Here is a 12,550-nt window from a genome sequence, read left to right on the forward strand (position 1 = left end):
GGAAAATTGTCAGTAAAGCTTGTATTTTGAATGATGATATCCAAGAACTGAATCCAGAGAAGTCTATGCGGTGAACAGTGATGAATGAAGACGTGACTGCCCAAGGTCCTGCACGTAAGTGGAGATTGAAGGCTTAGCCCTAAATTATACACCTCTACCTCTCCCTGTAAGGTTCAGGGAGCATTGCAGAAGCACTTTGGGAAATACATCTTTGCTGTTAAAAATCCAAGGGGCATATATTTTGGTCAAGTAATAGAATTTGATAGGGACTTGTTAAAAAAAAATCATCTTTTAGGTTCCACGTGCCTATTTTCTCGTGGATTCTTACAATAGTCTTTTGAGGTCATCTCCAGTTTTCTATAAGGAGATTGATCCAGACAGAGGTTAGGAGACTTACTCCAGTTTCTACAGAACCAGGATGTTTGTTGAGTTTAAATAAATAAATAAATAAATAAATAAATCCTATTGTTTTAACCCTTTGAAAATTGATGACAATTTTTGACTTCCCCTAAGTTTTCTAAGGAGTTTATGTGAAACGTTTCTGCTTGCTATCCTATCCAACTAGTCATTGATCTGCTTGGCTAGTAGCTACTGAACACGTTGTCACGAGCTGGGTTTGGACGCCCATCCTCCTAAGAATGTTTCTTGGGCTGTATAGATAATAATAAGCAATGACAATATAGTACTGTTAGAAAGGACCAGCATACAAGAATGACACCTAGCTCAGGCCGAAGTCAGAAGAAACTTCCAGAGGAATTAGCATATATCTGACTCTCATGTTTAGACAAAGCTACCAAAAAACACAGAAGTCAAACCAGCTGTGTATCTGGTTCCTGCAGAGGATGAGAAGCTTAACAAATTATTATTCTGGTCAGGTGACCCGCAAAAGTCGAGAAGCCATGGTCACGGTTCCTCTACTCCCCAATCTAGATTTCTTACCTTTCTCTAAGTTCAGGTTACTCTCGGGTCACAAAGAAAAAAAAAAGTGAAATGTCTAGAATAATGTCCGAATGCTAGCCAATGCTAGAGCACTGTGACTTGTTCTTGTCCCAGTAACCTAGATAAAAACTCGCAATTCTAGTCCAAAGTATCTAGTAGTACGTGTGGGCTCACAGAACTGAAACGGGCTGTGCATTTGTTAAGTCAAATTCTGAAGGTGTATTTAAAACCGTGTCATTTGTATTTCACTTGCTCTTTTAGGGGGATGGGCCTGATGCTGTGCACACGAGGAGGTAAGAGGACAGTATATGGTAATTACATCTCTCCTCCTGTCAAGTGGGTCCTGGGCTAGAACTCAGGTTGGCAGCCTTGGCAGAGGCCATTTTTACCCTTTGAGTCATTTCACCAGTCCAAGGTACCCTCTAATCAATATTACTAATTAAAAGACCCTGAAACGGAGTAACTCATACTCCATTCTAACAGGGGAGGGGGCTGGCGGTGGGAAGCTTGCATTTCTGTGAACAGCTAATATCAGTATTCGTTATAACAATCATATGAATTTTAAAAGGGGTGGGCAAAAAATAACAATAGTGCTTAAAATACAGACGTTTGGGTATTTCCAATTAAAAAGTCAAATGTAATTGCAATTAATTTTAAAGACGTATGGGAAAACTCGGGGTATTTTAAGTGACCTAACCTTATTTTAAAACATACCTTGCCAGAGCAAAAGCATCATCGATAAAACTTGACCGGTCAGCAGAAGAGAAGTTCTGAAAGAGGGAGAAATGCAAAAGCCATGATTCTCAAAGCAAAGAGCACTGGGGAAAAAATTAGTATTGTTAAAATGCTGTTCTTGCAACAAAATTACAATAGTTCTTAACCACGGCTGTGCCTTACCATGTGGTTTGAGGAGAGAGTCTCAGCTATCCAATCCCAAGTTTCTGCTTCATAGTTTACACGATAAAACCCAATGTGATCTGGGTTTATTTTAAGAAAACCATCTCCGCTAAGATTAGCATTCAAAGTGATTCCTGTGGCAGTAAATAAACACTAATGAGAAACATGTTTGCATATGCTGTAAACACGGAGAAATTAGACCCAGAGGGCAAAAAGAAAAAAGGGAAGAAAAGCAATATTAGCTCAAGGAGTCGAGTTTGATTTAGACCCAAAGCCCCTAAGCCTAATTCTTATTTAGTTGCCTAACTTTAGAATGTCACTGGGGTGAACAAGATGAACAAGAAATAAGTAATGTCAACACTCATCCTGCCATTTGTAGCTTACACTCCCCCCTGGCAGCAGCGTGCCACCAGAGTGCAATAACTTGAAGCTGGCCGGTCCTACAATGAAAATCAATGGTGCCTAAGGACAAAGAAATCCAGGCCTCCCGGGAGTGATCCATACATTCCCAAGTGTGATGCATTAACAAAGTGAAGGCTGTTCACTAGGACAGCGTGGAGAAGGGCTGAGATGGCAGCATTTAAAGAACGCCTTCTCAGAATCATCACGGAAGCTGGACCTGCTGGTATATGTTTATAATTCCAGCTACTCCGAAGGCTGTGGCAGCTTATAGACTTACCTGGACTACAGTGAGTTCAATGCCAGTCTGCGCAACCTACTGAACGTCTGTCTCAAAATTAAAACAGGTCTGGAGATACGGACCAGTGGTATAGCATTTGCCTACCTAGCAGGAAGGAGCCCCTGAGTCTAATTCCCAAAACAAAATATGTTAACATTGTAGCTAGTGGAAATAACTGTTGCTAAGCAGAATGATCATGTGAGCAGGTCATGACAGTTTGAGGTTTTAAGGACATGCCACAATTGACTCGGAACCCAAATGCAATGTTCTCACTTGGCCATCCTCTTCCCACTTATGCTTTCAATTAGATTTGTCTCTGCAAGGTCATCTACGTCCTTATTTCAGCTGAATGAAATGGTGTTTTTCCATCAGGGGAGTTAGCAAATCAACTTTCCCAGAGCACCATCCAATACGTAGCATAGGGCTCAAGGATCAGGCTTTTAGAAGCCCAGTGCTAAAGGGAGAGACACTTAAAATTTAGGTCAAGTATATACATTAAAAATAATCCCTGTGGTTCCCTCTCTCTTCCAGTCAAGCAAGATGCAAAGGAAAGAAGGTCAAGGGGAAGAAGGTGGCCCCAGCCTCCGCCATCGTGAAGAAACAGGAAGTCAAAAAGGTAGTCAATTCTTTGCTTGAGAAAAGGCCCAAGAACTTTGGCATTGGGCAGGACATCCAGCCCAAGAGAGATCTAACATTTTGTTTGACAAAATGGCCCCACTACACCAGGCTGCAGCGACAAAGAGCCATCCTCTATAAGCGGCTCACAGTACCTCCTGCCATTAACCAGTTCCCCCAGGCCCTGAACAGGCAAACAGCGACTCAGCGGCTGAAGCTTGCCCACAAGTACAGGCCAAAGACAAAGCAAAAGAAGGAGCAAAGGCGGCTGGTCCATGCTGAGAAGAAAGCTGCTGGCAACTAAGAGACCACTGTCCTCCGAGCAGGGGTCAATACGGTCACCACCTTGGTGGAGAACGAGAAGGCTCAGCTGGTGGTGATTGCCCATGATGTAGATCCCATTGAGCTGGTGGTTTTCCTGCCTGCCCTGTGTCAAAAGATGGGGGTGCCCTACTGCATCATCAAGGGAAAGGCCAGGCTGGGGCGCCTGGTCCACAGGAAGACCTGCACCACTGTTGCCTTCACACAGGTTAACTCAGAAGACAAGGGTGCTCTGGCTAAGCTGGTGGAAGCTATTAGGACCAGTTACAATGACAGATGTGACGAGAGCCGCTGCCTCTGGGGAAGCAACATCCTGGGTCCTAAGCCTGCGGCTGGCATTGCCAAGCTGGAAAAGGCAAAGGCTAAAGAACTTGCCACTAAGCTGGGGTAAATGTACACTGTCCATATTTTCTGTCCATAAATATAATTACAAAATTTTCTTCCAGGATTAATAATAATTAATAATAAATAATAAAATGTGCTCTGACGTCACAAGTATTTGTCAGCATCACCTCTATACTTTTCCATTAATATATATTTTGCCTTCATGGAAAATAAACCATTCAGATAATGGTATGGGAACTTAGAATGAGTGAGAGACTTGAAGGAGTTTAAGACAGAACAGTGTAAGGAATCGTACTGGGAAACAGCAGGCGAGGCTGGAAACGAAGCCCAGGGCTTTAGTGTTAAGGACGAATGTTGTGCCAAAGCATTCATCCTCTGGGTGGCAAAAACACAGAGAAGATTGTCAAACAAGGAAATGACACGCCTAAGACTGCTTTCCAGAAAACGAATTTTTGACAGTGCCGTGGGAGAGATTTTGGATTAGATTCTAAAAGCAAGAAGGCCCGCTTGGAACCCAACTGTCATAACCTGGGACAAGAAAGGGTTTGAACTTGGACTGATCCGACCACAGCGGAAACAGAGAGACCTGCTGGAGGTAAAGGCAGCGGTAACCCCGCCTCCTGCCTGGGGGAGGGGCGAAGGCTCGCCCAGTCAAATGAGTGATGGCATTGCCAACAGGAGGAGGCGAAGTTTGGGAGGCAAAGTGATTTAAATTTTGGAAGCATTTGCAAGGTCTGGAAGATGTCCAGGGCCCCCGTAGTTTTTCATAATATAGGAGTCAAGTCTTCAACATGACAATAAGTTTTCTTAGGAACCTCCAGAACAGGTACTTGACAAAATATAAACCCTTACCTCACTGGTGCAGTATTAATCTTCCTTTGTCATTTGGCCATGGGGAAGTTGTTGAAAGGAAGCTAATCTTTTGGCAACCTCCCTCTTTGAATGTTTGTACTGGGAGGAGAGTTTCTTGCTAAGGGTAAAGCCATATGTTACTGAGGATAGAACAGGGACTTCTGAGTTTGACAGACCTGGGATAAAGTCCTTTCTATGAGACCAGCAAGCTGGGTAACTCTGGACAGATCACTTGACCTCCCTGTGCCCCAGTTTACCAGGAGGAAAACGTGGGGGTTGGGGGGTGGGTGGGGATAAAAATCCTTCTGGAGCTGTTGTGAAGATTAAGTGAGATAACGCAGATAACACAGGGTCACTTTGTTTGGTGTTATGTGACCGACAGATGCTAGCTCTCCCCATTATTATGAAACGGGATAGGCTGCCAGTTCTAGAAATAGCCAAGCAAATATAAATAACGTTGAGAAGTTCCTGGCAATCCATCTAAATACTGCAGTAATTTACTGTGCTTTATGTGGACCCAGTTAAGCCTGTCTAACGTTACTGTGATTTTTCTCACTTTACAGATGAGGAAGCCGAGACCCTGCGGAAGTCAGTAGTTACGGGCTCCCCAAGTTCATGCTACTTTGAGAGCAGTTGACAACGGCAAACTGTGGGGCTGTCCCATGACAAGATAAAGAGAGTGGAACTGAACAGCCAATGTCTGCCTACGGGCATAAGAGCGTGCGTTTGTTTCTTTATTTTGTGATTATAATACCAGCACGTGTTCTTTATGGGATTCTTGGAAAATAAAGTATAAAGACTCCCAGGCAGGGTGATACATGCCCGTACTGTAATTCCGGCACTCGAGAAGCCGAGACCGAAGGGTAGCTGCAAATTCCAGGCTAATCTGTGCTAGAATATTGACCCCGTTTCAAACAAAACCAACCCAGAAAGTGTGCAAAACAATATAAAAAAGTACTCATCAAGCTTAAATTTTTAAATTTTCTTTGTGTGTATGCACATAAAAAGCTTCTGCATGTGTACATGAGCAAACATAAAACACACAATGACACCCTACCTTCTCTTCCTAGGATTAGTAATCTTTGGCCATTGGAATCACACTATGAAACCTTACTTTATGTATTTGAAAATGTACGCACAATGGCCACAAGGGACTCTTACCATCCACCTTATAAGTGACCGTGTTCTATGTTCTTGTTCTCACCCTTTCTGTGCAGCAACGTGTCGAACAAGTTACGCCTGGGTAGGAGCTCTTTCTAAAAAATTTCCCTCTCAGGGCTGGTGAGATGGTCCAGTGAGTAAACGACTGGCCACACAGATGAAAGACTCATGCTGGGATCCCCAACACCCCAATGGAGGCACAAGTCTGTAACCCCAGAACTAAGAGGGCAAACAAAGGTGAATTCCCCAGGGCTTGTGGCCAGCCCATCTGCTCAAAACAGTGAGCTCCGGGATCAATAAGAGATCTTGCCTCAAAGAACTAAGGTGGACAACGCCTGACCTCTGACCTCTGTAGACATACACGTGGTTGAATGTGTATGTGCCAGTGCACATGCATGCTTGCCGTGTGCACATACACACAATGAAATAAAAATGTTTTCCACAAAATTGTGCTACATGCACGACTCCAACTATTCAAGTGACTGTCATCAGAGGATTTGTGCACCATGAGATGAAGGCCAGCCTAGGCAACTTAGATCCCAAGATGGTACAGGAGAGACGAGAAGAGAGATGGGGGAGGAAGGGAGAAGCGAGGAATTAAATCATGATTGTGCAAGTTATAATTTCCGAGCTTCTCCCAGATCTCAGCGACTGGCCCAGAACATTTGCCTGCAAAGGAAGTTGGCTTCATTGGTTTGTTCTTTGATCTTTTGGGACAAGATTATGCTCTATGGCCCAGACTGGCCTGGGACTTGCTATATAGCCTACACTGACCTTGAATGAATAACCCTCCTCCCTCAGCCTTCAGCTTTAATGCACAATAGATTATTCAGGAAAGCCCGGAGAACTGCAACCTGCCTATTATGAGGAAAGGTTTCCCTCACGTTCATTTGGAAGAACACACACAAGGGAGAGCGATAGCTGAGATCTGCTGCTGTGTTTCCCATCTGCCCCAGGAGGCAGCGCCCACCTGAGCCAGACCTGCAGTTCTCATCTTTTTATAGGTGGGGGTCTGCAGACAATAGCGTACACGGAAGAAGCCTGTCAGTTGTTTGCCCACTGTTCCTTTCTACAAGGGAAGAGCTACATTACACATACTGGTCTCCCTGGTTGCTAAGTAGTATCACACAGCTGAGGACTGGATGTAAAATACAGTAATAGAGGCCCTGCTAGACCTGGTCCCCCTGGTTTGTTTCTCTGTGCCCCAGTTGAGCAATACCCATGAAAAGAGTCTGACCTTCAGCTGTATTCGAACTGCAAGAAATAAGAACAAACAAACTAACACCAGAATTTCCAAGTTGTTATTTGCTGGACAGTCCCCTGGAAGACCTGGTGAGTTAGGAAACACTTCCTTTGGCTGTCGAACAAACAAAAAAACTTTCAGCACATCAAGACATGCTTGACCATTTACTAGTGCCATGATTGGCTCTCCTGGACAAACCATTGTGTTAATATCATAATTCGATGGCATTTTAAGGTGATGGCTCCATCCTATGATCCCCTAATCCTTACTCAGTATATTCTCACTGAGATGAGATATCTAATTAGCCTACATGGGTGTGCTGGTTCATTAGGCCATTATACCTGATTAACACACACACACCATTTAGTACTCTTGTTTAATTTCTTGTATGTTTGGTTTAGGTGAATAAATCTTCCAAGACTTGATTGACCAGGGCTGAGCTGACAAACTCAGGTTCTAACCAGCATAACTGACTTCAGGTTTGTATGTTATACAAGACTCAGCTTGAAAATACAGAGGAAAGACCTTTCCTCCTTGACACATTTAATGATATGCCATCACCATTTCTTTGGTAATAAATATTTGAACACACCCACTTGAAACATTTTAGTAAATCATATTTCTACAATACCAGCTTTTGCTCACTTAAATTCATAAAGTCCAGACATGAAATTTACAAAAATCGCCATCTTGAGTCTATACCCATCTACAACTCTTAGTCTGGGATGATGTCTTAAGCCCACTCCTGCAGGGATGTCTTAGGTCAACTCTTTGATTCCACACAGGAAATAATGTTTTAGTCCCTCCCTTAGACCCCAGCCCTGGAGTAATTCTACAGAAACACTGTGATTAGACAAGATTGATGAGTTCTCTGTCCTGTGACAACCTTCAGTCCTTCTAAATGTTAGAGCACAGCAAATCAAAGCATGTAGATGGTATTCTATTCAATGTAGGCGAATCATTATAACAAAAGTGGCAACTTATGTCCAAGAGAGAGGCATACCATAACTATTACAGAACACAAGGTCTAGGAAGAGCAGACTGGGTAAATAACCCTCCACTGAGGTTATGCTTACCAAATTCTTACCATGTGCCTAGCGCTGATTAATAATAGATGGGGAATGAAAGATACCATGAGTATTCGGATCTTCAAGGAGCTTATAACTCAGTTGAAAAAGAAAAGAGAGCAAATGAGGTTTCAGTTGCAATGGTTAATTGGCTGCCAGTATCAGCTGTATAAGAAAAGTATTCGGAATGATTAGCCTAGAAGGAAATCCCAGCGACCGCAACTAGCAGCAGTAAAGATAGAAAAATATACTTTGATAATAATAAGCTCACTTTAACAGAGTTAAGACAATCTAAATGAAGGTGATTTGAGGGGAGGGAGGGTGTCTAGGTTAGAATAGCCAGGAAACATTTGTGTGAGATTTACTTCTTTTCTTAGAAACGACATATTTTTTCCTACTGCTTAAAATATCACACGCACAATACTTGTGTAAATAAAAGATCACGGAAGTCCTATTATTGCTTGGGGCATTTCTAACCGATGAATCATCAGAGTGTCCAGATGCAGGGACGTGAGACAGGTAACATGAGATGCTCGCCCATCCAATATACTGGGGACACATTCGTCATCCGTGCCCTGAGCTGAAGATGTCCTCAGACAGGAAACAGGAACTCATGACACAGCTGAGAAATGGAGCAGGCACTTTGAAGTAGGAAGAGATGTCTAATTTGTTTTTGTTTTGTTTTGTTTTGTGTCTGGTGACTCTGAAGTTTCAGATGAAGGTAGGTTTGTTCCCATAGTTCCTTGAACACCACGCCCAAATCATTCATTTATTCACTCCTACCTATGATAGCCACTTGGTGTCTGCTGAAGGAACACAGCAGCCGCAACAACCAGAGGTGTGCTCATTTCCTCAAAAGATTATTCTCTAAGGAAGAAAGGCACAAATACGCCAATGGTACGCAAATGCTTTTAGACATGCCTGAGAGGTGAAGACAGCAGAAAGCCCCCTCTCTCTTGCATTCACAGTCTGCTCCCTGACTAGGACACAGACCCCCTCTGTATTTGGTCAATCCTATTACCCTAAAACTCTATCTAGGAAGCCTCTGAGCTCTCGACCTGTGTGCTTTTTTTTTTTTTTTTTTTTTTTTTTTTTTTTTTTTTTTTGCATAGCAACCATTCCTGGACCCATACATCTGCACAGGTATTTGTCCCATGGGTGCCTTTTATCACCTGCGTCATGGCAATAGCCTCTTATGGAAGAACCTGTCTGTCCAAAGACCTGCCCTAGATAGCAGACTACAAGATTGGAAAGGTTACCTTCAGTCTTTTGGCCTTCAATCCCAAACTGCCCCCAAAAACTGCTTTTTGGAAATATCTTCTTGAGCTAAGAATGTAGCTAACAGTGCTTGCCAAGGTAGCATGACACGTAAGAGTCCTTCCCCAGCATGGTATAAAGCAGGAGTGCAGGCTCCTTCCTGCAATTCCAGCACTCTCAGGTACAGCAGGAGAGTCAGGAGTTCAAGGTCATCCTTGACTATGTAACAAGTGAGGCCAGGCTGACCTGAGAGTGTCTCAAAATCAAACAAACCAAAAACTTGCCTGAAAGAATGAACTAATGATTAAGGATTGAGTAGTCCAAAAATTCTTTCTAATAAATATATAACAAATACTAGAAGAATATTTGTTCTTGATATATGCTTTTTGAAGTACTTGAAATGAGCTTCCACTATCTAGAACATTCTCTTTATGAAATCCTCACTCCATTAAAATACTGGAAAAATTGTGTTAGAGTGGATGAATTATTCATGTTTTTAAATGGGTGAACAGCAAATCAAGCTGCTGCCGAGACAGTCTTCTGACCCTCTCTCAGCTAAGCACAGCAACCAACAAAAATATGTGGTGACAGTTCAACCAAAGGTGCTCAAATCCCAACATTCCTATCGTGTCTTTTATGAGAGACGTGGGACATTTTCACTCTTATTTCTCTTTCTGTCATCTTCATTTTCTGTTGGTGCACGGGTCTGTGAGTAGGAAAACAGTCTTGCAGATAGGCCAAAAGACATTGAACTTAAGAGTTCAGTCACAGCATACACACGTGGAATATTGAGACAAAAAGGCGTTGATCTGGTAGTTTTGGAAGGATTCAGAGTCGTTGGCCACAATGTCCTAACAGTCATTAGCATAAACGATAAAGGGGGTGTGGCTTCCTGCGAAGGGGTGTGGTTTCCTACGAATGGGGGTGTGGTTTTCTATGAACATGCTTTCTGTCAGGAACAGCCCAGAGATGAGTCTTACCTTCATAATAGCAAAGACGGGAGAGCTGACACTAGAACTAAACATGTAGGAAAGTTTATAACAAAAGTGAAAAGGGAAAAGGAAATAGCAAAGATGAAAATCACCCGAGGCAGAAGAACTACTACACAAATGATTTTAATTCTAACAGTATTCTGTAGGATTAAAAAGATCCAAAGATGGACAGATGAAGAAAAGAAGACATATTAATGAATATATGTATATATTCATTATATAAGAGAACAAAGGGTTAATCCTTGCCACAGTATGAATGAACCCTGGAAAATCTGTTAGTTGAAATGAGACAGCAGAAAAATACTATTATATCAATTCATAGAACTAATTTCCAGAGTAAGTTAAGTCCTCATTGGCATAAGTTGCTTGAGGACATGTGGAGGACAGAGGTTGCTAATCATGTAGCTACGAACTTATGCAAAAGGATTGATTGGATGATAGACTTTATTTTGAATGTATTTTGAGCCAGAAGCTTCCTCTACTTCAAGCTGCCCGTGACTTCAGGCTAACCTTGAACTCACAAGGTAACCCAGTGATAACCTAGAGTTTGAGATCCTCCTGCTTCTAGCTCCTGAATGCTGGGATTATAGCTGCTCACCACCACGTCTGGTTATATGTGGCGCTGGTAACTGAACGCAGGGTTTCATGCATGCTGAGTAAGCATTGTACCCACTGAACCATAACCCCAGCTCAGGTTATCCATTTTAGATGGGAGATTTGAGGAAAAATAACCTGGTAGAGATAAGGAATGTAGGATGCTTTTAGCTTCAAGAAACACCAGAGAAAGCCTACAGAACATACTGAAAGAAGAAAGACAGAAAGAAGAAATCCACTTTGTCTTAGATAAGAAATGTTTTGCAATGCAAAAACAATTACAATGGTCAAAGCACAAAAAGCAAGATTCTCCATGGCTTAGTCTCTGTGATACAAGGTGTACTAAGATAGTCTCTGCTCTTCAGTGACTTGAATTCTAGATAGAAGGGCAAGATGTACAAGTAAAATAACTCAAAACAAAGCAAAACAAATGAATGAACAAAAAAAGCAAGGTTCTCCTGGGATCGATGCTAAAAATCTCTCTCACTTATTGTGTTTTCCCAAGCAATTTGGAGGTTTGTAATAAGATCTCCTTGTTTTTAAAAGAACCCAAAATTTTTTCAAATAAGGAGAAGAAAAATCAATGGAGAGAGAACAAGAAACACATCTGCAGCTGATTTCTCTAAATTGAAAGAGAACATTTAAAAAGCAGGCCATTCATGTAATATTTTAAGATTATTCAATGTCTTCCTTCTTTGATATAAAGAGCAGAAGAAGAAGAGAAAAGGAAGAACAGAAGGATGGGGTCAGGGGAAGCTGGGAAAGGTCAGAATCTTATGGCTTGGTTTTCCAATGATGGACAGGTAAGTAAAGTTCCTTTGGCTCTGGTGATTTATCCCTGTCTGCCATGATAAATCACTAAAAGGATCATGTCAAGGTGGGGAAGTTCTCATTGTAGACAGAAGTTTAGACTTGTGGGTAAGTTAGTTGAGGAATGACTTTTATGAGTTTTGGCTTAACTGCTGCTTTGCTAGACTTCTGTTGGTTGACTGAAATGCATCAATTCAAAGAAGAAATGAATGTGTTAGGTAATATTTACCTTCTCTGTTTGACCTATAGTAGACTGTGATATTTGAATTGCCATTTTCGGTCCATTTGATTGGAATATTCCATGTGTAACTAAAAAAGAAGGAAACATTTAACTTAATCCTGAAAACCTTAAATATCAAAATCAACGGGTGAACACATTTTTCCCTTATAAATGATTAGCCAGTGCATAGTACCCAACATTCACAGTTTGTAAAACCAGGGACAAAGATATGTCATGCCATATAATTCTCATTATTTATAAATCCACAAAATGTAGAAATCTATATAGAAATTAGATAAGGGAGAAGAAAAATTCAATATTCTGCAAAATACGCTTTAAAATAAGTATCTTGCACAATGCAACTTGCATAAACGTAGCATTTTGCATCTCAATGCAGAGAGCTTCGTCGTTGGAGCCTATGCAGGTTCTAGCACGACGAGTTTCCTATCAAATCATATTGAAATTCCACCTTCCTACCCACTAAGCATTACACGTTCTTCTCTAAAATTCACTCAGTAATTGCAACCATCACATCAGTGCTGCAAGGGAAAATCACCA

The 12,550-nt window shown here is 41.8% G+C and overlaps 1 protein-coding gene across 1 annotated transcript in view; it reads right to left on the reverse strand.

Annotated features, from left to right (window-relative positions):
- The window catches only part of Enpep (glutamyl aminopeptidase), a 69,982-nt gene that overhangs the window by 14,059 nt on the left and 43,373 nt on the right, over nt 1-12,550 (reverse strand). The window contains 3 exon segments of the mRNA NM_022251.2: nt 1,654-1,709; nt 1,837-1,970; nt 12,002-12,081. Coding sequence (NP_071587.2) covers nt 1,654-1,709; nt 1,837-1,970; nt 12,002-12,081 — 270 coding nt within the window.

Source organism: Rattus norvegicus, chromosome 2 (assembly GCF_021556685.1).
Source record: "Rattus norvegicus strain SHRSP/BbbUtx chromosome 2, alternate assembly SHRSP_T2T, whole genome shotgun sequence".
Classification (NCBI taxonomy): Eukaryota; Metazoa; Chordata; class Mammalia; order Rodentia; family Muridae; genus Rattus; species Rattus norvegicus.